The sequence below is a fragment of the Myotis nattereri genome, assembly GCF_964212035.1.
Source record: "Myotis nattereri genome assembly, chromosome: 14".
Taxonomy (NCBI): Eukaryota; Metazoa; Chordata; class Mammalia; order Chiroptera; family Vespertilionidae; genus Myotis; species Myotis nattereri.
Window position 1 is genome coordinate 51,570,005 of NC_138089.1, and position 26,348 is coordinate 51,596,352.

At 48.6% G+C, this 26,348-nt stretch overlaps 1 protein-coding gene across 4 annotated transcripts in view; it reads right to left on the bottom strand.

The window, feature by feature from the left end:
* Window positions 1–1,143: 1,143 nt before the first annotated feature.
* The window catches only part of TRANK1 (tetratricopeptide repeat and ankyrin repeat containing 1), a gene marked incomplete at its 5' end in the record, with an annotated part of 83,162 nt that continues 57,957 nt past the window's right edge, over window positions 1,144–26,348 (bottom strand). For all 4 annotated transcript variants that reach the window (XM_081105938.1, XM_081105937.1, XM_081105936.1 and 1 more), the window contains 9 exons: window positions 1,144–2,673; window positions 3,774–3,872; window positions 4,668–7,717; window positions 8,501–8,646; window positions 13,591–13,723; window positions 13,830–13,933; window positions 17,587–17,675; window positions 21,007–21,163; window positions 22,598–22,741. In XM_081105938.1, coding sequence (XP_080962064.1) covers window positions 2,573–2,673; window positions 3,774–3,872; window positions 4,668–7,717; window positions 8,501–8,646; window positions 13,591–13,723; window positions 13,830–13,933; window positions 17,587–17,675; window positions 21,007–21,163; window positions 22,598–22,741 — 4,023 coding nt within the window. In that variant the 3' untranslated portion in view covers window positions 1,144–2,572. The remainder of the gene's footprint in view (window positions 2,674–3,773; window positions 3,873–4,667; window positions 7,718–8,500; window positions 8,647–13,590; window positions 13,724–13,829; window positions 13,934–17,586; window positions 17,676–21,006; window positions 21,164–22,597; window positions 22,742–26,348) is intronic.

The following is a 26,348-nucleotide window of genomic DNA, read 5'->3' on the forward strand; positions in this document are numbered from 1 at the left end:
AGCGTCCCAGAGGAACCAGACCCAGGAGCTGAGTGGAGAGAATCCTGTAACATTAGTCAGAGTAATGCCTCCTGCCAGTTGCCCTGGCAACCAAGTCTCCACTGCTGGCAAAGCCCTTCCCCGCCAGCAAGATGTCAGGGTCCCCAGGGGACGTGGCTAAGATGACAAATGGATGTTTCCACGGGTGGGTCCTAGGATCCCTCAGGGTACTAGGGCACTAGGACCCTCCCGCCCGGGCCAGGAAAACAGGTGAGATGGCTGGAGCCCTATCCTTCCAAAGGCAGACTGACAGGGTCTTGGGGACCCTTGACACACACCCCTATCCTGGACTTCCAGTCAAGGCCCGGGCACCAAAGTGCCTGCTACTGGACTGGGCCTCAGGACTGGGTCATGGATGGGAATTACTGATTCTCCGCCCACAGTCCCACACCCACTCTAAGGGCCAGACGAGCTGAGGACATGGCTCCCTGGGAGTTCTCTCCAGGCGGCTCTTTTAGAAGGTGCTGACATAGAAGGAGCAGCACCGTCTCTCCCAGACCTGAGCCTCTGGGACCCTGAGGCATAGAACCAGAGGACACTTTGCTTCCTTAGACTCAGCTGTCCTGCTCACCCAACACAAGCAAACACTGGGATCACACAACCAAGACCTGAGGGTATTCAAGCCTTAGACCATTCATTTCCGAAAGGGGGAAACTGGGGCCAGTTGGCTATGCCCCCAGGCGGCCCACATGTCCATCACGCTGCTTCCCCATCTCCATCTCTCGCCCCCACCCCAGGGTGGTGTTCATGGATCTGACTCACCCCAGGTTACTGGCTCATTAGGGGCAGGACAAGGACTCGACTCCAGGTCCCCTGCCCCCCAGGGCAATGTTAGGGGGTGGTCCCAATTGACCGCACTGACCAAACTGTCCACACCTGCATGCTCAGAGCATCCAAATGGGAAAGAATTTGCACAGGCAGGCCCTCAAGGGACACTGCGACCAGCTGCGAGTGCCGGGCTGTGCTTTGTCTGTCCCTGCCTTAGTTTTGGGAGGCACAGCAAGCTCTGGCCCACATCAACCAGCTACCAGAAAGAACCAGCCCAAGACCGACCCCTTCACTCTCTGCGCAGGGACTGGAAATAAACAAATGGGACGGCAGCATGTAAGAGAAATGATTTAACTTTATAAAATGTGATAATACAGCAAGATTTGATTGGGGTTGTTTATCTGGCAAGTGAAGTTTATAAAAAACACCTGGAATAAAAATTAGAAACATAACTAATAAAAGTTAGAAACATAAACATTTTGAGGAAATAGTCATTTAGAAAGACAGTGACAACAATGAGCAGCAAAAGCAGCAGCGACGACGTGGGTGGAAAGTCGGTTCCGTTGTGATGACAAAACAATTAAGGGCCGAGGGGGAGCCTGACCTTCTGCTCCAAGCCCAGCTGAGGGGCTGGGGAAGCGGCGGGCAGTGATCTCGAGAGAGGCACCAAGGCCTCCAGAATGGAACCCTATTGACGGCCACTGGCCCAGCGGGGTGGGGGGAGCAATGCCTCCTGTACACCGACCCCCCCCCACCACCACCACCACCCTTCCTTTTATGGGCCTCCCAGCCTCGGGCAGTGATTCACAGCTGAGTCCCTATGGATTGGCACTGTACGACCAGCCTACTACTCTGTCCACCTTCCTAACCTGCATCGCTGCAGGCCGCCCCTGTCCCACGGGGTGAGCTCAGTGGGAGAAAACTCATCAGAATGTCAACCTGAGCTAGAATGACAAGCTGCCAGGGAGAACCAAGGAAACGACATACACGGCTACACACAAAACACTTTCAGAGATGTCTTCCCACAGCCGAGGCGGAGTGAGGGCCACCTTGGCGAGGCAGGCTGGAAGGCCCCCAGCATCATCCCCATCCTGGCCGCCCAAAGGACACGGGGGGATTCTTGACTACATTGTGAGGTAGTCTAACCATGACTTGCACATGTAGCTGGGCATGGCGGGGGAGGGGGGGGGCGGGGGGGGGCAGAAAAGTTGCCACAAAGAAAAGGCTAACCTATATGACGAAACAAACTATGCTACAAGTAGGCTCAGAGATGACCAGACTGGATTGGGGTCAGGAGAGGCCGGTGGCAGGGCCCACACAGACCTGGGCACGCACAGCCCTGGCTGCAGCGTGTGGAAGGGGATGAGGGAATCCCTGGAGGGATGTCCCGGCCCAGGGAAGCCGCAACTCTGAGGTGAGGGGTGTCCCTCCTACTGCTCATGTCGTGATGGTTTTGAGCCAAAGAACTTGGGGATTTGGGGGAGGAGACCCAAGGTTCCCTTCAGTGATGGCTCCTCTCATCTGACGAGTTTCAGGGGAGCTAATACTGCTAGGCCTGAACTGGGAAAGCACTAGAGGGCCCGCTCGGAGGGAGCAGTCAGACCCTAAGCCACCTTGGAAGGAGCAATATCACAAAGCAAAGAGGTTGCTAGACTCCCCTACTTTTTTATGCTAATTGACATTCTTTTCTCTTCTGACCCAGCATTCAGGATTCTAAGTCCGGACGGAATGTTCTGAAGGTTAGGCAGCAGCAGCTGTGTGGATCCTAGTATTTTCTCTGCTTTCCACATTTCCGTGAACGCCTTCTAGGACGGAGCTCACCAAAGTCCTCAATTTCATTTTCATATTCATCTTCCTGAACGATTCCTATTTAAAAAGCAAACAAAACCAAAAAGAAAGAAAGAAAAACAATGTGCAGAATGGTGATTTTTCCCCACTCCACTGCAAAACATAACACCCTAGTAAAACCTCATGTTTCTGTAATTGTTTTAAATTAAAGGGGAAAAGGCCTCCCGCCAGGGTGACAGAAAGTGAGGATGTATCTGAGCACAGATGCTGCCTCCCAGGATGAGCCAAAGCCAAGAGAAGCCCTCATCTCTGGAATTAAGTTCTCTTACAGGCTGGCTCCTTTGGCCTTCTTTTAGAGGCCCTTTAAATGAAAGAAACCAAACAAAACCCAAACTCAACCACAGACTAGAGTTGATACATCAGTTACCTCCATCTTGAAATAATAGTCCCAGATTTTTTTTTATTGGCATAGACATTTGTGCCAAGGGCCCTCCAGTTCCCCCCAGCTCTGGAGTCTGCAATTTCCAGTAGCGTCTGGATTAAAAGGACTCAAAGAAGGGCCACCTGGGCCGGGCAAAATACTCAGAGCAAGAAGAAATGTGGGCGGGTGGGGAGGGGGCAGCAGTTGGAATGGGCAAGAGAGAAGACTTTCCAGATCAAATAGAACTTGGCAAGATGATTCTGACTGTCGGGAGAGAAGCCTGACTCATCCGACACAGCCCTCAATGTTCTGTGGGAAGACAATTGCAAGCTGCCCCAATGATTCAGTTTGTTTTCTATCCCAAGCCCAGGACAGCACTGACACACACTAAACACACATTAATAATCATTAACTTATATGCAAACATGTTTATCAAGGAATGGCTCTGCAATGCTTTGTGCATCCTTGGGAGTCACTGTTCTGAGTATGAGTAGTGACCGATGAGCATTGATAACAGCTCGAGTGGCAAAACATTTTTTAGAAAAAAACAACTAACATAAACCCGGAATAACCCTCAGTCTGGTGGAGAAGCTCAGATACCGTGTGACAAAAAATCTCGCTCAGCGGGGCAGTGGTGCTAGACAGGCAGTGGTCAATGCTGATGTCCTGGACAGCCCCACGTCAGCCTGACCTGAACGTCAGCAGAACCAAGAACCATGGGGCCCAGAGCGCGGTCCTAGGACAAAGGGCTCCTTACCTTCCTCCTTCAGGTGCAGCTCTGTTTTCTTCAGCCACTCCCTCGCATCCTTGACTGACGGGATCAGAACGTTGACCAGCCGAGTCATCACCTCCTTCGCTGTGGGAACCAAAGAACAAGGGCTCTGAGTGAAGGGGCTGCCATAGGGCCTCGAACACCCAGAACTAGAGCCAAAGCCCCCGCCTCCCCAGAGCTTGTCTCTGTTGCTTCCCCCGAGGAAAACGGCAGACAAGGCCCCACGGCCCACTTCTGCCACCAGCAGCATAAACTGCGATTAAATGCTAGCCCGGCATCATTCCTGTGTGTCTGTTAAACCTTAAACTGCAGTGTCTGAATTATGGAATGATTCTAAAATATGCCATTTCACTCACTTTGTACGGAACATAACTTCCATTCCGTGTTGCTAAGAAGTAGCTAATTAGGAAGTTAGAGGAAATCTGATTCAAAGACCCATTAGCATTCTTATCATTAAGGGCTCACACTGGGTATGGCTTAAGGACCCTCCTAAAGGGAAGAGACCAGCTACGCACCTACAGATCTTAGCACAGAGTGGGAGCTCAAGAAATGATCATGAATGAATGACTCAGAAGCTCAAGACTTTAAACATTCTCCCTATATTATCTCCATAGAACTAGGCAGTAAGCCCTATCCTTGTAAGGCCAGGGGAACCAGCCCAGCCCAAGATACTCAGGAAGTTTTTCATTGGGGAAAGGGTGGTCCAAACCATGGTGCCTTGCTCTAATTTGAGAACACACAGTCCTTACTTGTATTTCTGCAAACGCCAAGTTCCATGACCCCAGGTCAGACCTCAACACAAAGGGCTTGATTCTGACCTGTGTTCTCAAAGCCCAGGTTCTACCACGGCCTGGGCCCCCATTCCCGAGGGCCCCTTACCGCCAGCCCAGGCCTTCTGCCTGTAGAGGTCCTCCACCGCATCTGAAACCTTCCTGATGTTCTCCTGGACCTTCCTCTGCAGCATGAGGCTGTGCTCCTTGGAGCCCAGGTGACTACGAATCCACACGCTCTGCTCGATGTCCTGCACCACCAGCTTGCCTTCGTCGATGGCCGGGTCCACCTTCTCATGAAAGAATTCAGAGTATTTCTGGTAGGCCATTTGCTGCCTCTGGTGGCCTTCTAGGTGGATGTGATGCTCATAAGACTCGCTATTCCTCTCCCGACTTTCCTTGTCACCCAGCTCAGCCTCGGAGAGGGCCACCGCCTCTGAAGTCTCTCCTTCAAAGGCTTTACTAGGGCTGAAATAGTTCTCAGGACTTCGGGTGAACTTCACCCCGCACAGGTCGCACTGGGTCCTGTCGACGTCGGCTTTTTTGAAGATCCCGGTCCCAGGCTCCCTGGTCTCCTCCCTGGAACACCCCATCTGGGCACTCACCCTCCTCTTCCAGCTAATGCACAGGGCCACCACCAGGCACGTTCTCCTCAACTTCCTCTGGATGGAAGCCTTCCACTGCTTCTGGGACAGGATGGTGGCCAGGAGGTGGTCTCGGTCTTCTAAGGCCAGCTCATCCGTCTCATCCTGACCAAACTCACACTCTGGTTCGGCAAAGTAGCCCACGGGGTCCACGCAGAGCAGGCGGTTTAGTTTGACCTCCTCGTGATAGAGGCCGTGGACCGTGACCCCTTTGGTGTGCCCGCTGTCCCATCGCCAGTGGCAGTCCATCAGGTACTCTTCATCGCGCTCAAAGAGCAGGTCCTGCAGCGCCTCGGCCACTGACTTCACATCGGCCGCCATCAGCACCCGCTTCACCACATCCTGGAGCCTCTCGGGCACCTGGTCTGGGTAGTCAACGCTCATCAGCTGCAGCCTCTTCTCGATCTCCTGGAAGTGGCGGTGCAGGAGCGACTTGCAGAACGGCTGCAGGACCACCTCGGCATTCACCAGCATCACCAAGCACAGCACCAGGGTCCGCTCCGCCTCCCCGGAGACCACACAGTCTATGTCACTGAAGGCATCGAGCAGGACGTTGAAGTTCACATTCTCGTAGCCGCACAGCACCTTGACGAGGTAGGAGAGGTGGAAGCGGAAATCCTGAATGGCTCTCGTCACATCCTTCGGTTTGTAGTCCTGAATGATGGAGAACACGTCCCCGAACTCCTTGTCCCTCTTGCTGAACAGGAACTCCCAGTAGTGCAAGAGCGCGATGTAGCTCTTGGGGAGGCACAGGATGGCGCTCTTCCGGAGGCGGGCCAGGACCACCCCGCAGTGGACGAACTGGAACTCCAACAGGGCCACCGTGTTCCCAATGCTGGGGATGAGCGGCTCTTTGCACCTCTTGACCAGGACGTTCATGAAACGGAAAAAGAGCCTCTTGTAGTTTTCTGGGTTCCTATACACGTAGAGCTGGTCGATGCAATTCTCCAGCAGCCGGATGAAGCACAGGTGGGTCTTCTCGGTGCTCTCATCATCCTTGTTGGGTGCCAGCATGCCGAACTTCCCCTCTATCCCTTTCATCCTGCTGCCTCGGCCCCGGCCCCGTTCCTCTTTCTCCAACGCGAGAGCTTTGAGTTCCCGGTGGTAGTTGTCTTCCTCCTGGTGGAGCAGCTTCCCGAACTCCTCGGGGTAGCTGGACGAGAGCAGGAAGGCCTGCATGGCGCTCAGCCACAGGTCGGTGGACTCCCGGCGGCTGCGCGCCCGTTCGTTCTGAAACAGGAAGTAGATGTACTCCTTTAGGGCAAACCTGTAGGACCGGAAGGACTTGTAATTGGGTTTGAGGATCTCTTTGCACGCCATGGGGTTTTCGGACAACACTCGCTGATGGAAATGTTTAGGGAAGACTACACTCAGGAAGGATTTGCAATGGCCATACTTATCTGCAGACAGAATATAATCGATCTGTTCCAGTTCTTCAGCTAAGCTTTTAGGGAATACTTTCTTGGCTTCCAAAAGCAGCCCGTTGATGGCCACCTGGTGCATTTTCGACTGAACCAAACACTTGGCCTCACAACGCCGCAGAGGCCTGTGGTAATCTTCACAGTTTCCGTCCTCACATTTTAAGCCAACAATGAACCGCAGGCAGATGCCCGGGTAGGTCTTCCCCAGCAGGCTCTGCGTGATCTGACACAGCCTGCTAAAGAGGTGTTTGTTTAGGGCCAGTTTCACTTGGTCAGTCATTATCAAGAAATGATCTTTTGTTTTCTTCTCTTTCAAGTTTAAATCCAGGTCAAAAATTATTTTTAATATGGGTCCAGGGTCATTCTGAGCTATCTGGCAATACTTGGCATCCACTTGAGAAATCCCAAAAAACTCAAAGCAAAACTTGACCATATCCTTCTCTGCGTTGTTGGTGACTCTTTTGAGGGCCCTGACCAGATTGAGGAGGACTTCCAAGCCCCCCGGAGCCAAGGCCAGAACCTTCTGAGGGTCAGCCTCACAGTGGCTGGTGGCTTCGTAGAGCGCTTCCACCACGCCAGCCGAGTGGTTGAGAGTGTCGAACTTGAAGAAGGCATCCTTGAGATTCTGAAAGTCTTTCAGGATCACCCCCAGCAGGAACTGGGCCTCAGCAATGCCGAACAGCTGATTGGTTTGATAGCAGAGATCCAGGGCTTCTCTCAGAATGGCCTTGGTATGTTCTACCTCTGAGTCCCTAGCCACATTGAGGCGGGCAGCCTCCAGCAGACACGAGGCCTGGAAGTCCTTGTCGGCAGTGAGCCTGGCGGCCTCCAGCAGGAAGCCGTGTTGCTTCATCAGCATGGCAGCCTCTTCTCTCCGGCCTTCCCTGTTCAGCAGGTCTGCGGCCTCTGCGAGCCGTTTCCGAGACTTCAGGAACACCAGCTGGTCGTCCACGTCCAGCTTCGAGAGGACAGCCATCATCTCCTTGATCTTATTTGCACTCAGGTACTTTGCTGCAGCTTCCAAGTAAAACTGACTGGCTGAATAGGAGAGCTTGGATACGGGAAGGGTCTTGCTCCTTAGCATTGCTTCATACCTACAGGGAAAGATGACCCAAGTCATAACTCATTGTCATGCACCACTTGAAAACTTCCTCCAAAATACAGCACAGGGCAACTTAAGTAAAATTGCCACATGTAGTATATAGCCTACTTTTCCAGGAGCCGAGAGGGGATCCAAACCCCTGCTGAACAGAAATGAAGAATAACAGATTCTAATACCACGAGGGAGATCTCTGGGGGCCTCAACCACATGCTGTTTCTAGATTCCTTGTCAAGCTTTAAACCCACCCATTTCCTCCTCCCCTTTGGAATAGCAACTAGGCTAAAGGCTCAGGAGGCCTCCACTGGGTCATGTATGAAACCTATGTATTTTAAAACTGAGGGTATGTGCACATACCTATCATATACCTATTTATAAATACATAGCTGAGCATCTACCAGTAGATCACAATGAAGCAAAATCCTAACTGCCCACTAGTGCTCTTACCTTTATCTAGCCACACGCCAGTGAAATTGTCATCTCAGCAGGTAAAGGTGAGAGGACAGAACCGTCACTAAGCACAAAATTGCTGTGCATTTTATATACACACTGGTAACCTCTTCTTCAGCCCCTTCTCTTCATGACCCTGAGTCAAAGCTTATAAAGAGCATGGAGAACACAGAGTCCTGTTCTCAAGATCTTGAGCCAGCACCGAGACCACCACTCAAGTGGAAGAAGGGTGACATGGTCAAGCCATTATGGAAGAACAGGGTGACATCACCCAAGGCAGGCAGCCCCAGGAAGCAGGGGTGGGGAGGGAGAGAATAAAACCACCTACTTTTCTACTGCAACAGCAGCTTCTTCATAGAGCTCCTCTTGACAGTACATTTTAAGTGCTAGATCAAATTCCTGAATCTGCTCAAAGCATCTGAAAGCATCTTGGTAGCACTGGCTTCGCTTATAGAAATAGGCGGCATCTTTTATCTAAGATGGAATACAATTTTCTTCTCTGAATACTCAGAACATAACTTTTGATCTTAAAAATAAACTAAACATCTTGAGTGATGAATAAAATAGTCGTATGTCTTGCTAATTGTTAGAATCCATTGGAGGGGCGGGGGGATGACTAAAACACAGGTAATGTGGGGGAAACTAATTCCTTATAGCAATGATGGCGAACCTTTTGAGCTCGGCATGTCAGCATTTTGAAAAACCCTTACTTAACTCTGGTGCCGTGTCACATATAGAAATTTTTTGATCTTTGCAACCATAGTAAAACAAAGGTTTATATTTTTGACATTTATTTTATATATTTAAATGCCATTTAACAAAGAAAAATCAACCAAAAAAATGAGTTCGTGTGTCACTTCTGACACGCATGTCATAGGTTCGCCATCACTGCCTTATAGGGAGAAAAATAAATGTAAACCCCAACCTCACACCATACACAATACACAAAGTGAAGCTCCAGATGGGTTAAAGCTATAAGTTTGAAAGCTATTGGGGGGAATGTATGAAACTATCTCTTGTGACTTGAGAGGTGAAGAAGGTCTTCAGCAAAACCCGAAACACACATTCAGGAGAGGAATGGATGGATTTGGTTACATCAAAACTGTTCAACAATGAACAAGTGAAACACAGTTAACAGAGAGAAGAAAAACACTGACATCTAGATCAGCACTGTCCAACCGACCTTTCTGTGAAGATGGAAATGTCCCATATCTATGCTATCCAACATGGCAGCCACTCACCAGGTGTGAATTGTGAGCAATGAAATGTGGGCAGTGCAATCAAGGAGCTGATTTTTTATTGCATTTAATTTTGATTAATTTTAATTGCCACATGTGGCTAGTGGCTACTGTACTACACTAGGCAGGTCAGAACATAAAATGGATTCCTGCAGCCATTAAAAAAAGAAAGAAGAAAAAAAAAAGACTTTCCTAAAAACACAACAGAAAACTAAGCCAAAGATATAAACTGGCAGTTCACAGTGGGGGAAACTTAATAATCAGAGAAATGCAAATTAAAACCATTTGAGATCCAACCATCTGGTTTGCAAAATTCAGAAAATCAGTACCCACTGAATGTGGAGCCCACAGGCACCAAGTGGCATGACTGTTCTGGAAAGCTCTCACCTTCACTTGCTGATACTAAGTATATGCATACCCTGGGGCTAGCAATCTCATTTCTAACATCACATCTCCCGGTCTCACACAGAACTGGAGGAGACAGCCTGCACTACAGTACCATGTCTGGCAGCCAGGAGTTGGTGGTCACTTGGGTGTCCACCACTAGGGAAATGGATAAGTAATGTTGAAGATGCCCACTGTGGAATTCTATCAGTAATCAGCAACCTGGCCAGACATAACACTATAGCAGGAGGTGGAAAAAAAATGAAAAACAGAATAGATGTATTTAGATAAGCTTAAAATATACATGCACAGAAAATACTACTATTTATTCTTCCATTGCGCATGCACACGAGGACATATAGTAAATGCATTGCAATGGCTGCCAATAAGAAGAGAATGAGAATGGAGACTGGCTATGAAGAGGAAGAGGATGAACAAAATGAAATGCAACGAGCGTGGACTTGTACCATGTTCATTGGTGGGCTTGCCACGAACAGAAGAGCATTCCACTCCTCTCCCTCTCACACTCCCCATCCAACCCATCACTTAATCCTGCCTGCTTGGCTCTCCCAACATTTCCCAGATATGACCCCTTCCCATCACCTCCATCACCATGGTGGCAATCCAGGCCACCTACCTCAGCCTCAGCCACCACTAGACTTTCTTGACATTTCTGCTTCTACTCTTGCTGCCTACAGACCTCTTGACAGAGCATCCAAATAATTAGCTTCATGTCAGTCCTCCAATCCAAACCTTCTACTGGCTTCTCCGCCCCGCTTCCTCCCCCACGTGAACAAAGTCCAGTCCCCTACCATGGACTCTGAGGCCCTACATGATTTGTTTCCACCCATCTCTTGCTCATTTTACCATTTCTACCTGGCTCGCTCTGCTCTGGCCAAAAGGCTTCCTTGCTGTTCTTCAACCTCGCCCACACCCTCCCATCTGTGGCCTTACCCCTGCAGGGATCCTTGGCCTGCCATGCCCTCCAGCAGCTGTTCTCAGAGTCTCCGCTCAAAAGTCAGCTCCTGACACCCCCTGTCTAAAACAGCAATACCTACCACCCTGTCTCCTCTCACCATCGCTGACATCTTACACTCACTGGCTTATGTGTCATCTCTCCCTCACACCAGAGAGGGAAGCTCTGCAGACAGAGCCCCTGCTTTGTCGCCTGCTGCTTGCTGAGCACCCACAGAGCCTGGCACAGCAGAGGTCCTTGGATTTGTTGCACATTTAACTTCATAGCTCTACTTGCTGTACCTGAGGTCCAAAGAGAAAACAAAACCAAGTACATATGCCAGGCCCTCTGATAAACCTCATCTGGGTCTAATTTAGTGCGACAAGCTCCATGAAAGACCAAAATATGCATAAGATTTGAGTGTGAGCCTCCTCTGTGTCCAGAGACCGCACAGACCTGAGAGCTCTTAGACCCATCTTCCACATTGATAAAACCCCATAACCAGTGCCATCTAACTGCCCTGGCTCCTTGCCTCTCCATAACCAGTACATCTAACCGCGCTGTCTCCTTGCCGCTCCTCGACAATGCTGATTACTCTGAAAACATTTCCCTGAGTATGAGTGAAGGCCCCAATAAGTGCCAATGTGCCCCCAGCTGAAGAAAAGAGGGGATGACTCTAAGAGGCAGCTCCCCACTAGGCCGGCTCTGCTCCATGAGGGGGTCCCCACTGACATCCAGAGCAAGGGCTCTGAGAGGTTTCCAGGGAAACCAATGTTGCTCTCTGGAGAGGCTGGAGGCAGGCAAGGCAGAGGAATCCCTGAAAGGAAATCTCGCACTCCCACGGCCCCTCCCAGGCATTTCTTCCGGGGGGAGGAGGCAGCACATACGTGGGGCTGGGAGCAGGGAGGCAATGTGGCTGAAGGATTCTCACAAAGGCTGCTGCCAAGCTGGTCAATTTGAGTAAAGCTGGTGATTTGGTGGGATGCCTCCAAAAGGCCAGAAGCTGGCTGAGGGTCCAATCCCAATTCCAGGAAGGAGCCTCAGCAAAAAAAAAAAAAAAAAAAAAAAAAAAAAAAAGGGGCCCAGACTCTCCCCTGGGTGGGGCTTGGAGCTACTGGAATGTTCTGGTCAAGCCTGCAGCAGTGGAAAGGAGGCGGCTGTGGCTCTGGGAGCAGGCGGTATCCACAATCTGTGGGCACTGACGTCCTGGAGGGGAGAATGCGGGCTGTGCTATGGCTGCCTGGGTCCCCTCCCCCCCACTTTCAGAGGCAGAGCTTGGCAGGCTGGGAAGGTGAGGTGACAGATAGGAAGGGGTCTCTGGCTCAGTCATGACTGGCACTGGTGGGCAAAAAGGGGAAAGCAGTAGGCATAGGCTTGCAGTTGTCACCGCTTGGGGTCCAAGTGGTGGCATTAGAGTTTGGAGGGTGATGGCATTAGAGACTAAGGGATACGGAGAGTTTGGAAACTATTCTAGTTCCTGAAATCTTAGCACCCAGAACTTCCAGCCACACTGAAATTCCTATTCCATCCCATCTCCCACATCCTAAGTCACATCCCATAATAAACATGGGGCAGGGCAGGCAGCATGGGAGCCACACTTCAAACTTCCCCACAGGTCTCACCTCCACCCCACCCAATGCTCGGGGTGCTCTGAGGATCCGGGAGTTAATGCATTTCACATACAGACATGGAAACCCTCCTCCCTCCTGGAGCGACACGGTAACCCACCAGGGCAAATGCACCAGCCACAGCTGGACACTGTAGAGCACTGCTTCTCAGACAACCGGCGGTGAAGGACTCAATGGTTTTACACGTCCAATCCATCGCCACTGATTCATTAAAACAAATTGCATAACTTCCAGCACGGTGATTATAGTCAGTAATGTTGTCATGCACATTTGAAAGTTGCTAAGAGAATAAATCCTAAAAGTTCTCGTCACAAGCAAAAAATCTTAACTTTGTGTGGTGATATCAAACTTATGGTGGTGGTCACCTCACAATATATACTAGTACATATATCAAATCACTATGCTGTACACCTAAAACTAATACAATGTCATATTCTATTCTAACTCAATAAAAAATGTTCACTAAGAAAATTATCACCAGTTGGATGCATAGCAATGCTAAATTGTTATAAAAATGTCTAACTGCTTACTTTCATCTTCTGTGCCAATCTTGTTGCAGAAAAGCCATAGTGTGTGGCCTCGGCCAGCCTGCTGCCCACTGTGAGTCGTCGTGCCCTAGGCTAGCAGTCTGTCTAGCAGAGCTCTCTGCAACAATGGAAATGTTCTGTATCCGCGAGCACTTGAAATGTGGCTGGTGAGGCTAAGGAAATGGACTGTTAATTTTCTCACTCTCTAATTAACTTAAACTTTAAAATAAATAGCCACATGAGGCTAGTGGCTGCCAGAATGGTCGGTGCAGATCTAGAGCAAGTACAGGGAACACAGAACAACTGCCATGGAAATGCCAAGCCATTCACCCAGACAGACGCCAGACTGCGAACACAGAGAAAGAGAAGAGGAATGTTCTAAAGCCCGTCTTCCCTTTGGTTTGAACATATGGCCTCCCCACGGTTAATATCAGGCCTCAAACATTCCCACAGACATGAACACACACACACACACACACACACACACACGTGCATATCCTTGGAGCCCTCTGAACATTTGTGCAAATGGAGAAAGAAGGACTATCCTAGAGTGGACAAGGCCAACCTCTCCCTCTTTGGAGGACTGGAGCCCCTTCCTGAAGCAAGAGAGGCAGATGCTCCCCCCACCCCCCATCTGCTCACAGGGAGCCCAGTTTTCCCGGGAGCAGCCGTGGGCCAGACTGTACCTTCCCCAGCCTCTCGCACAGCTGAGCGGAGAGCTGGAACTCCTTGGCGTAGCTCAGACACTTAAGGGACAGCTTTGGCTCATTGCATTCCAAATAGGTCTTAGCCAGTTCCAAGTACTCCATCTGCTTTTCCCTGTGAGGGGGAAACAAAACAGAGTTCCCATGGGACGTTGACCTAACACCAATGTATTTACCTGCTGAGCTCACCACAGCAAACCTGAAAGGACCGAGGCTCTTACTTGGGGCTGACTTTCTTGGATTTCATGTTCAGGGCGGTGTTGTGGGCCAGGGCCAGTTTCTCCTTCTCAAACGCACCTCCTTTCTGGTAACACTTGGCTGCAACCTGGAAAAGGCGAAAGGTTTTGATTCCCTGCAAGGGAATGGAGGTGACCAACAGAACCAGAGTGTCTGAGCTGACAAAACATGAGGCTCACCCCAGCCCAATCTGAGAGGGAGGAGAGGAAGGTGCTGGTGAGCTAAAGAAAACGGCCTCCAAGGATCAAGTCCAATAGTGTTACCGGCTAACACTTCACACTCAAAGGTTCCTTCTCAAAGTACCCGGCAGCCATGGGAAGGGTACATAGTGCATACTTTTACAGGCCACCATAATAACACCCTCTGTTAATCATCCAACAGTCACGCATGAGAGGTTACATCCTTCTCTTGTACAGAGTAGCAACTTCAGGTAAGAGACACAGAGTAATTGGCCCAAAGGCACACCGTGGCTTTTCTGGGCTCAACACAGGTTCTCCCAGTTGGTGACTGTAACGGCTAACGGTGGTGTTGGCGGAACAGCCTCAGTGCACCCACTGGGGGTAGAAATGGGGATAGAGACAGTACCAAACATATCCCAGAAGATAACTGACCAGACCCTTGGGACATGAAGATCTGGGTAAACCAAACAGAAGGTGGGCAGACAAGTGTCACAGGGGAGTCAGCCTGCACCCCAATCCCTGCCAGCAGAAAGCTGCTGTTCCCCAACAGAAATGCTGACACCATGTCTGCAAGCCCAGGCTACAGCAGAAAGTTCACATTCTGCCCAACAGGTAGAGATTGGGTCTCATGGGTAAGGGAAGGGTTAAGTGGCACTTGCTGATAAAATGGACAGGATGGCATCTCTTCTGCTCAAGCTCTTTGCTGCAGCACCCACAGCCCCATGGGCTTCCTTTTATTCCTGTGATCTGTGCCATACCCCTTCCCACCACAGGGCCTTTGCATATACTGTTCCCGATTGAGATGTTCTTCCATCCCTTCTCTGCCTGGTTAACTTCATTCATCCCATAGGTCTCAGCTCAACACTCCCTTACTCGAAGCAGCTTTTCCTGTCCAGGACAGGTCGTTCTGGGGGCAGGTGGTCTCTCACCTCTGACATCTGCAACAGCTGGGACAGTGCAATCTTCTGTTTGTCTGTCTCGCTCATCATCATATCCCCACAACCTAAACACAATATTGGCCCCTAGCTTAATAGGAATCTGTTGAAGGAATGAATCTCAAGTAGTTCTCATTTGAGATTCTGGAACATTCACTGACAGGCAGCCAGAAACTCAACAAACCACCTGAGTCCTGAAGTCCTTTAGTGGAGTCTAAATAAAGTCGAAGAGGAGAAGGCTTTTTATAACATTCTCATCTGTGCTGGCTCCCCTAAAAAGACTTCTGCAGCTAAAGACTACATATTTACGAAAATACTTTCCAGATACGCCCAACAGTGCAAATTCTGTTTTCTCACCCCTTGGGATTCAAGGGTGGCCACAGTCCTTTATTCCTCCCTGTATCTGTCCACGCCCTTTTATCAAATAACCCTGCACCTTCTCCCATTATAAAGGCTGCCCATGTCCCCACCCTTCTGATCTCAGCTGTGACTTGCTTGGCCAGCAGGACACAGGGAAGCAACACTGGAGCAATCCAGGCCAGGCCTCAGGAGGACTGAGTGTGTCTGCTGCCCTCTTTGAACCCTGCTCAGGTGTCATATGAACCAGCCCAGGTTGGCCTGCTGGAGGCTGAAGGGCATGTGATCCAGGAACCCCATCACCCCATCACCTGAGCCAAGAGCCAGAAGCAACCTGCTTGCCACCTGGCAGCTGCGTCCAGACACATGAGGCCCCCAGCTGAGACCAGAACTACTCAGCTAAACTCAGCTTTGCAAACCCACAGAGCTATGAGCTGCCTAAGTGACTTGTTTTAAGCCACTTAAGTTTTGGGGTGTTCAGTATGCAGAAAAAAGGTGAATCCTACATATGACTTACTTGCTGTAGACTTAAAACCACTTTCTCTGCCATAGGAGACAAAATTCTCCTAAGAATTTGGGGAAAGAAAACTCTTGGAATTCCTTCTCCAGGCATGTCAGATGGAAGACACCTCCAACAGTGACTCCCAGTAAGTTCTGACTTGTATTTTCATTGCACTCATCACTTCCCAGTACCTTCACTCGGGTCCAACGCTAAGAAATTCCAATGAAAAGAAAGATCATTAAAGCGGCAGGATAAGCTCTTCAGAGAAATCACTGTCTCGGAACATTTCTTCGGGATTAGCAAGAGAAACTGCAGGCACTTTTCCGGTAACGTGTGAGGAGCTGGACCAAGCCTAGCATGAGCGCGAAGGCATGGAAGGAAAAGTCATGCTCTGGCCCAGGCTCAGTTCCGGTGTTCTCTCAGGAAGCACTGCCTGCGCCTGCAAGCACGGGGCACTCCAGGTGCCTGCGGGAGCCAGATCTGAGGGAAATGTGCCTTTCCGTGTGGCTATGCCTGTGGTGGCCGACCCTGTTGTCAGTCACCCACACCCACTCCTACCTTTCTTGCCTAATGGCAGAACCTGCCTCCCATGAAAGGCCAGATGGGATAGCTCTCCCAGACTCCCATAGAGCCAGGCATGGGCATGTGACTGAGTAGTAACCAATGAGATGTAAGGAGAAGTCCACTGGGGACTTCGTGATAAAAGAGAGACCCAGGAGAAGAAAGTGCCTGCCCTTCCTTCCTGCTTGGGATGCTGCTGAGATGGTTGCCACTGCCATAGCCATCATGTGACCATGAGGGGGACATCTCAGACAAGCTGCAGACAAGGAGCAGATGGAATGAGACTGGGCCCATGTGGACTTGGTTGAGCTGAGGTGTCTGTGACCTGCAGGTGAAGATGTCATTAACACTGCATCACAGCAGACACACATTCAATGGTGCCCCACCCGAGACCATGTGATCTGGAGGGATAATGACTGTGGGGAAAAGGATGGGGCTCTTCAAGCTGGTTCAGTATTTTGAGAGGACTGCCAATGATACCATTTCTCAGAAGAACACTGCTCAGGCTCACTAAGATGTCCTATGGCTAGAAATCAGTCAGCTCAGTCTAGTGAAAAAGCTTAGCCTATGCCCATCAGACTCAAATGGGCAGTGAAGTCTATGTCTGATCAACTTAAAAAAAAAAAAAAAAGGACTAATCTATTACTGTTTTAAAATGTCATTTGATTGCCCTGGCTGGGTGGTTCAGTTGTTTGGAACTCAGCTGATCCCATCCACTGAAAGGGTCCGGGTTCAATCGCCAGACAGGGCACATAGGGGAGGCAACTGATCAATGTTTGTCTCTCACATCAGTGTTTCTCTAGGGCTCTCTCTCTCTCCCTTTTCCTTTCTCTAAAATTAATACACATATCCTCAGGTGAGGATAAAAAAGTTGTCACATGTTTGCAGCAAAAGCTTTTAAGCATAGAACACAGGAGGGAAAGAAAATAACTAGTAGTGTTCCTTGGTGGGGCAAAAACCTTCCATTTTTGTATCACCACACGCTGGCCCTTGGCCAAAATGAAGGGCTGCCATGGTTGCATCGGGGAAGAAGTATGACAGGGAACTACCCTCATCCAGGGGTGACTTGATGTTGCAGGAAGTGGCAAAAGCACCATTACCCCCACCCTGTCCTGGTGGGAAACATGATGGTAAGAGACATGCCAGTGAGGCTAGATGAGGCCACCAGTCACCAAGACTTCCCCAGCCTTCTGGTCCAGCCCCTTACCTTCCAGCATTGATGTTTGGCATAGTATTCCCCTTGTGCGATCCACTCCTTAGCAGTTGAGGTCTTAACAAACATGCTATCATCAAAGTCTAAAATGAAAAAGAAAAGTAAATTTGCTTCTCTGGGCATTTGTTCACTTAAACCTGTTTTTAGCGGATGAATTTTGTACCCCCCCTCACCAACCCCTGAAAATGTAAACATTGAAGCCCTAAGCTAGTACTTCAGAATGTGGCTATATTTAGAAATTGGGCCTAAATGAGGCTGTTCTGGTGTGCCCGGAACCAATCCAACTGGTGTCCTTATAAGAAAAGGAGAGCCCTGACCGGTTTGGCTCAGTGGATAGGGCGTCGGCCTGAGGGCTGAAGGGTCCTGGGTTCGATTCCAGTCAAGGACATGTACCTTGGTTGAGGGCACATCCCCAGTGGGGGGTGTGCAGGAGGCAGCTGATCGTTGTTTCTCTCTCATCGATGTTTCTAACTCTCTATCCCTCTCCCTTCCTCTCTATAAAAAATCAATAAAATATGTTTGAAAAAAAAGAAAAGAAAAGGAGATTGATGCCAGGGGCTCGCACAGTGGAAAGGCCACCTGGAAGCCAGAAAGGGAGGCCTCAGAAGAAGCAAACCTGCTGACAGCTTGATCTTGAACTTCTAACCTTGGGAACTGTGAGAAAATAAGTTTCTGTTGCATAAACCACCTCGTCTGTGATATTCTATTATGGCACCCCTAGCAAAAGAATACATCTGCATTGTCTTTCTGGCATTCATTTAAAGATATATTATAGCTTACCAGGCCCGGTTGTTGTGGGTTTCGAAAGGAGGGGATGGCGGTGAGAAAATATATTTTTTGGTTTTTGAACTTGGTTGGCCCTACCTTCCTTTTCTTTCTTTTTTTTAAAATATATTTTATTGATTTTTTACAGAGAGGAAGAGAGAGGGATAGAGAGTTAGAAACATCGATGAGAGAGAAACATTGATCAGCTGCCTCCTGCACACCTCCTACTGGGGATGTGCCCGCAACCAAGGTACATGCCCTTGGCCGGAATCGAACCTGGGACCTTTCAGTCTGCAGGCTGATGCTCTATCCACTGAGCCAAACTGGTTAGGGCCCTATGATGCTCTATCCACTGAGCCAAACCAGTTAGGGCCCTACCTTTTCTATGACTATGGATTAGAAGACAGGTAGCAATTCTAATTCCTCCTTGAAAATCCAAAGCCACATACCTCTTAGCAAACTCACATGTCGAGACTTTAGCAAGGGACAAGGTGATGGGAGTTCACAGTGTTCCCAAATGTGCCAACTCTGCACTCATAGTGAGCAGTATGACACTCCCTTGGTGAACATAGACTGTTATAACTACCTGCTGTCAGACCCACCTGTTAGCCTCACTAGCCTGCTGGTGAGGGTATCGCTCCCCCACCTACCGCCCCCTGAGCGACACCAGGAGTGGGCAGCATTCTGCGGGTCTGAGCCATAGCTTCATCAAGCACATGATTACAGTGACTACCAGGACAACACAGACAGCCGAATCCGAGCTGAAGGGGTCAGAGATACCCAAGACAATGGATGTCAACCGGGGAGCCAGGCAGTCATGCCAGCTTTGTTTAGAAAGTGCAAAACCATGCCTTAAGCCTTGCAGCCTGACCCCTCCCTGCGGGTCCTCTGCTGTCCCTACAACACTGTGTGCAAAGATGACTCCGCAGCATTTTGTTCTGACTCAGTGTGCACTACCAGTGGCCTGGTGACATTTAACTCACAGCCAAGTGCTGCAGTTTCTCTGCAGAAGGCCAGTGAACGCTGCCGCACTGTGTTGAAGAAACCCGAATCAGTCACTACACTCATCCCCAGCTCCCTGGCACAGTGGGAACAGATGTTCTCAAAGATTTGACCATGTGCTATTTATAACACAATTAGGACTGTACTTTTCTTGTGTTCTTTCTTTGTTTCTTTCTTTCTTGCTTTCTTTCTTTCTTTCTTTCTTTTGTTTTTTGGTTAATCCTTTATTTCCATTGATTTTTTTCCACTGATTTTCAGAGAGAGTGGAAGGGAGTGGGAAGAGAGAGTGAGAAACATCATGTGAGAGAGACATATCAATTGGCTGCCTCCCGCACATGCCCCGACTGGGATGGGGATCAAGCCTGCAACCTAGGTACATGCCGTTGACTGGAATTGCACCTGGAACCCGACACTCCATCCACTGAGCCAAACCAACTAGGGCATTTCCTCGTATTCTTAATGCTACCAAGACATAATAAATTGTAATCCTTTTTCATTTTGAATTTTTATATTTGTAAAATGCCTATCTTGATGGTCTCTTATAATGGGATGCCTGAACAGATTTTGAGAATAATGGCATGCAGGAAAGATTAAGGATGCCCACAGTAGGCTAACCCACTCATTTTCCTTTCAGTTAAGGAAGTGAAGGCCCAGGGAGAGAAAGTGGGACCTGAACAAGGTCATGTGGCTACAGAGGCGGAGAACACTAATGAGATGCTAGGTTAACCCAAGCCTTTGACTCTTCCCACTATATCCCAACAGTCAGGGCCACAACAGAACATCTAATTCTGGTTCCCAACTGAGCCATTGGCTGTAACCAGAAAGAGCCTCCATACAACTGGATGAAACATGCTCAGGAAGCCAGCAAACATCTCTGTGCAGCAGCTGAGCCCAGAGCTTGGCCCTGTCCTTGGAGAAATTAACTAAGACCTGGACAAGCCAACTCAACTGCTAACCCACAAGAAAGATCACTATTTTCTCCTTTATGCAGGGCTGATTATTTCTCCCGAGTTATCCTATCAGGAGACCTTCACTCCATTTTTTAATTAACTAGTCTCTGTAAATTATGAAAATGTTCTTCTTTAAAAAAATGAAAACACTGCAAACAGCCTGGAAGGGCATAAAGTTGAGAAGAGGTGCCCACATCTCCACACCCACCAGTCCTCCTGGCACCGTAGGAGCCACTATGAATGGTTTCACACTGGGGGACACATAGGTCGTTTTTAGCTTCTTATCATTATAAACAGGGCTGTGATGAGCACTCTAGTTCATGTATCTTTGAGATTTTAAACAAGAATATCCTAGGATAGATTCCTAAAGTGGAATTACTGGGTCAGAAGCTATGCTCATTCTTTATTTTTATAGATATTGCCAATCAGCGATCCAAAAGCCCACAGCAATTTGTATTCTCCCAGTAGAGCCTATATCCTCTAACCCTTGACCATGGCCCTCACTGGTGAAGGACAAATAAAAGATCTTCCCTAAAGGAGTTAACCCTCCCAATCCCACTACAACACACTGCCCATCACACTTTACCAATAAATGAATAGAGATCTCAAAATCTATGCCCTTTATATCTGACCCTAAGAACAAGTGGAAGTAACACACTTTCTATCCCACAGACAGAATATGTTAATGAGATCTTACCTTTATTTTCATCTGTCTTCACAACTTGGACAAAATTTCTTCGAATGAAATATTTAAAAGCAGGAGCCCGCTTCTCCGGGTTTTCATCAAAGATCCAGAGATTGGCGCGAGCCCGGGTGATGGCTGTGTACAGCTGCTTCAGCTCTCCGTTGAGGAGCTAAAGGTGGGATAAGGACAGAGACCATAAATCTTGTGCCTAGAGCTACAAGGTGACACACTTCAATGGGCTAACCCTGATTCTGGAGAAATACAGGAAGTAAATTACAGAGAAGTCCCGCAAGGCGATGAAGAACGAGGAGCTCACTGTGGTCTCAGCACTGATCAACAGCTCCAGCGGGGAGTACACATTAGTTCAGCACCTCCCTTGAATATACGGTAGTTTTATCTTTCAAAATAAATTATAGATTCATAGGAAGTTCCAAAGATAGTACAGAGAGCCCTGCCGGTGTGGTTCAGTGGTTGAGCATCAACCTATGAACCAGGAGGTCATGCTTCAATTCCCAGCCAGGGCACATGCCCAGATTGCAGGCTTGATCCCCAGTAGGGGGTGTGCAGGAGGCCGCTGATCAATGATTCTCATCATTGATCTGTCTCTCTCTCTCTCTCTCTCTCTCTCTCTCTCTCCCTCCCTCCCTCCTCCCCTCCCTCCCTCCTCTTCCTTCCTCTCTGAAATCAATACAAATATATTTTTAAGAAAAATATAGTACAGTGAGGTCCCATATACCTTCCATTCCGTTTACCCCAATGGTCATATCTTACACAATGACTGTAACTTATTTTTAAAAATTAAACCAGTCCTACGCTTCTATTATAACCATCCAAGTACTAAATTCCCATGACTGACCCCATGACTGAGCACTGTAGCTGCAAGGTGATTATGACTTGGACCAGGGACGGCCTACTTGATTAAATAGTGCATCTTTCAAGACAACAACAGATGAGTGGCTACCTAGAAGTTTGCAAAGCTTAGGGGATTTAACTTCTATTTCCAAGAGCCTTCGAGGCATTTACAGAAATAACCTGATAGCTGCTATTTTGTTTGTTTTATACTTTGAGACATAAAACTAGGGTTGTACTTGAAGAGAAAGTAGTTTTTGGTTTTGCTGGTTCAATTTTCGGTGATGTCACCCTCACTTTCTTGAGTTCCCCATTACCCCTCAGTGGGGAATTCAACGGGACTTTTCAGCTTTGCCTCCTCAGTAACGTAGCTGAGATGTGAAGGGCAAGGAAAGCCGGGCCCCTTAACAGTCAAGGCTGCTGAACAATAGCCTCCACTAACTAGGATTCTGGACTTCACTTTTGAGTTGCCATCAGCAACATCAAAATTTCTGAACAGTTCCTGAGGGGAACAGAAGGTACAACCACCCCCTTCACTTTCTTACAGTGCCCACCCAACAGGCCCAGTTTTGCTGAGACCAGGGACTTTTCGGACACGGGTATCCCTGCCGCCCCCTCGCCTGCCTCCACTCCCCAGGGCTGATGTTCGGGAAGAGCCAAAAGCAAGCATTCATCTTCAATCTCATCTTCTCATCCCAGCCTGGGTCACTGGCTCCCTGTCAAATACCTGTGTGGACAAATGGCAGAAAATCACCTTGTACATTTCTGGATTCACGAGAGAGCGACTCTGAGAGGAGCTGGGTTTGTTCAGGGGCACGTCAATCAGCGGCCCGCTTGCCTCCCTGGAGTCGGGTGATGAAGGTGTAAACGAGGAAATGATCTTCCATTCCTTGTAAGCCTGAACAAGAAGGACAGATTAAAGACCAACAGAACATGCTTTCCAACTCTACACACAGCCACCCTGAGCCTCATGGAGAATTGAGCCCCCCTTTTCCTGGCCTGGGGACCAGGCCGTCAGCCCCAGCTAGGAGGAGGGGGCCATCCTATGGCCTCCAAATGATGGGCTGGGTCTCAGGTTGCGCAGGCAGGGGTCAGGGAAGCTTCCAGGAAATCTCCCGCAGATGTGGTCAGGACAGCTGGGAAGCCAGGCACTTGTGCCCACTTCCAGAGGAATGCCAAGGGCCCAAGAAGTTCTTGTTGGAAGAATTTCAACAGGCAATGGAGAAAGGAGCCCAGTGTCCTCGCCTCTTTTCACTACATGTTTAAAAGATGCCACTTAAGGTCAGCTGCTAAAACACATGAGGCAGCATTTTCTAACTAACTTGTTCACCGAGGATGGAAGAATATTCCAGAGCTGTGAGGTACATGGTTCAAGGTAAACTCTGAGCTCAGACAGAACAAATTCATATCTCAGTCCTTTCACTTATTAGCTACATGATCTTGGACAAACCGTTTGTCTCTTCTTGATCTCATTCTCTTGCTCTATAAAATGAGAATGCTAGAACTACCCAAGTTTGTTGGGAAAATAAAAGCAGATCATTAATGGTGAGTATCTACTACTATGGCTGATAAAGAGTTCAATATTTTAGCCAGTTTTCCCCTTTATGTAAACTCAAACCATACTGACTCTGTAGACTATGAATGGGCAATTTTTTCTCTCTAAAGGGCCAGATAATAAATATTTGGCTTTGTGAGTCCTAAGGTCTCTCTTGCTACTGCTCAACTCTGCTACTACAGTACCAAAGCAGCTACGGTCAATATGTAAATTAATGGGCATGGTGTTTTCTAATAAAATGTCTTTTTTAAAACTAAAATTGAATTTAATATCATCTTCACGGGCCACGTAATGTTACTTTCCTTTTCATTGTTTTTTTTTACCATTTTAAAATATGTAAATACCATTCTAGCCCACAGGCCATTAGAAAACGTCAGTGGGCTGGACTTGGGCCCTGGGGGCATGGTTTGCAGACCCTGTGTGGCTAAAGTACCCAGGTCACATGTAGTATTTAGAGTCCAGAATTCCTACGACATTTCAGATTTCATACGGTACCGTGACTTGTGAGAGTAGCTTGTTAACTCTCCTCTACTTTGCTTTGCTTTTCCTAAAGTGGTGCTACTTGCCACCTGTGTATCTCTTCAAGGTAAAATGGAGTGGATACTGCTCATTGCCTCTTGTCAGTTATTCCATGACTTAAACTATATAAACTTCAGGTTAAATGCTTTAAACACTATCTCTTAAATAAGAATGGTTATGCTAGTAAGCAATTATGGAATTAATCACCAGGTTCTGAAAAGAGATGTGAGTCATGTAATCATTTAAGTAGCTGGAAGTTACAAAAACCTCTCAGGGCATATTATGACTGTCCTCTCTGTAAAGGTGTTTACACAACCAAACTGTCTGCCAAGGAAAGCAGGCAGAGACATATATACTTGACATTTGGGAGGACCTCCCAGCAGACAGCATGGGGTGCAGACTGGCTGGTCTTGGAAGGGCTGGTGAAGCACAATGCATTTTAGAACCGCTGAGTGGGAAGAAAAGCTGCTCGCATGGCACCTGACAACTGTTTCCATGAATAAAACACATTCGACTTTCGAGACAAGCCTTTTAAAAGTGAGTTCGTGCATTTGTGCACAAAGACACAAGACCACAGGCCTGCAGCACTTCTGGCAATCAAGCAAGAAGCCTTTCAATCTTCCAGCTTCTACTGGGACTCATCACAGTGAAGGAACAAGGCTCTGTTTCTACTGCAAGCCTACCGTTCCACTGTGGGGCCTGCAACCCACAAAGGTTGTGGTTATTGAAGTCCTTCCTGTCCTATTTGCACATGAGTGTGAAGGAAAGGACTCCCCACTGGGGCAGAATATAAATGGCAGGCACCCTTCCAAGTCCCCACAGGAGGAGAGTTTCGGGGTGACTGGGAGAATGACTGCCCCTCCCCAAACTGAGGCGAAATCCTACAGAAGGACTTGGAGTAACATTCCCTGGCTCCTTCCCCATCTCAGGAGAACAGGTAAACAGTAAATCTTCTAGACAGAAAACTCACCAATCAGGGCAGTAAGACCCCCTCACACACGCACGCACACACACGCACATATGCCCACACACGCATGCTCACCCACGTGGCAGGTTCTGCAAAGGGAGTGCCTGACAGAAACACAAGCCAGGATGGGTGGAAGAAGAGGCCAGGGATGGGGAGGAGCCCTCCACAGTCCCCCATCTCAAACAGCAATTACTATTCAACAGCCTTCTGCCAGTCACCCCGAAAGAAACCCCACTTGTGCAGCCAGCCCACAGGCGACTGGGGACTCATGTGATCCTTGTCTTTCCTCTGCTTTGATTAATGCATTTCCTCTCACGTGCTGATGCACACGTTGGGGTTTTGAGGTTGTAAATGACAGACTAAGGGTATGCTCTATTCTGGGAATGCAGAATTACATTGCCTGGTACCTTGGGAAGCACATCAGAGGTCTTTCTATAAGTCTTAGTGTGCACAAAGGAGGGAGTGGATGTTACCAAAAGATTCCACTTGTGATTGTTTTAATTTTGTGCAACTCACTGAGCCACTGGTGGGAGCACAGGGTCAAGGTATCGCGGGCCTTTGCCATTTCCAGGATCAAAGTGAGACAATCACTGGGTTTTTCTTTCACAAACAGAGGCGACCACAAGCTACAGATCCATAAGCCCAGAGCTCCTTGAGCTTCTTACTGGCACAAGCACACAACTGGCACTTAATAAAGGACAGGAACAACAAACTCTTACCCCTTCCTCTTTAGGAGAGCCTCGGTCCAACCATGACCAATGGATGTATTATGAGAAAAAAAAGTTAGTCCTCAGAGATTAAAAATGGTTCCAGGGTTAATGCGAGTGCATCTGATTTTATTAGCAAAAGTCAACAGAAAAGGAATGCACTTAAGGTATGGCAAAGATACACTCTGTGGAAGGTACTAGAAGCTGATTTGCATGCAGGGCTTTAAAAGGAAGGGAGTACAGTGAAATTTAGAACTCAAAGCGTCTGAGTTCATGTCTAGGCTCTGCCACTTATCACTATAGGCAATTGACTTCATTTCCATGACACTCGGCCTTATCTGCAGAATTAGGGTAATAAAAATACACACAACCTCAGAGGGCTGGTGGGAGATAAAGTGAGGCAATGCATTCAAAAGGTATTTCACAAACTGTCAAGCACCCATGGCAACCTTAGCTATAGGTATTATCAAGTCAAACATGACATTTTTTCAAAGATCACAAAAAGAGTAAGGATTCCATGTAAAGGGTCAATTCTGGGGCAGATTTTAACGTGTCAAAGCTAGCGGTGCTCCTGAATTGGCTATGGAAACAGCCCTTCCGAGCATGCGCCATGTGCAGTGGACGTCTGCAACAGGGACCAGGGCACAGCCAGCTACGTCCCCAAAGGAGACCCACAGCACAGTCAGCAGCCAGCCTGAGTCCCCACCAAAGACAGTGATGAAGAGAAATCAGTGGCTAGAAAACCAAGGGCAGTGGG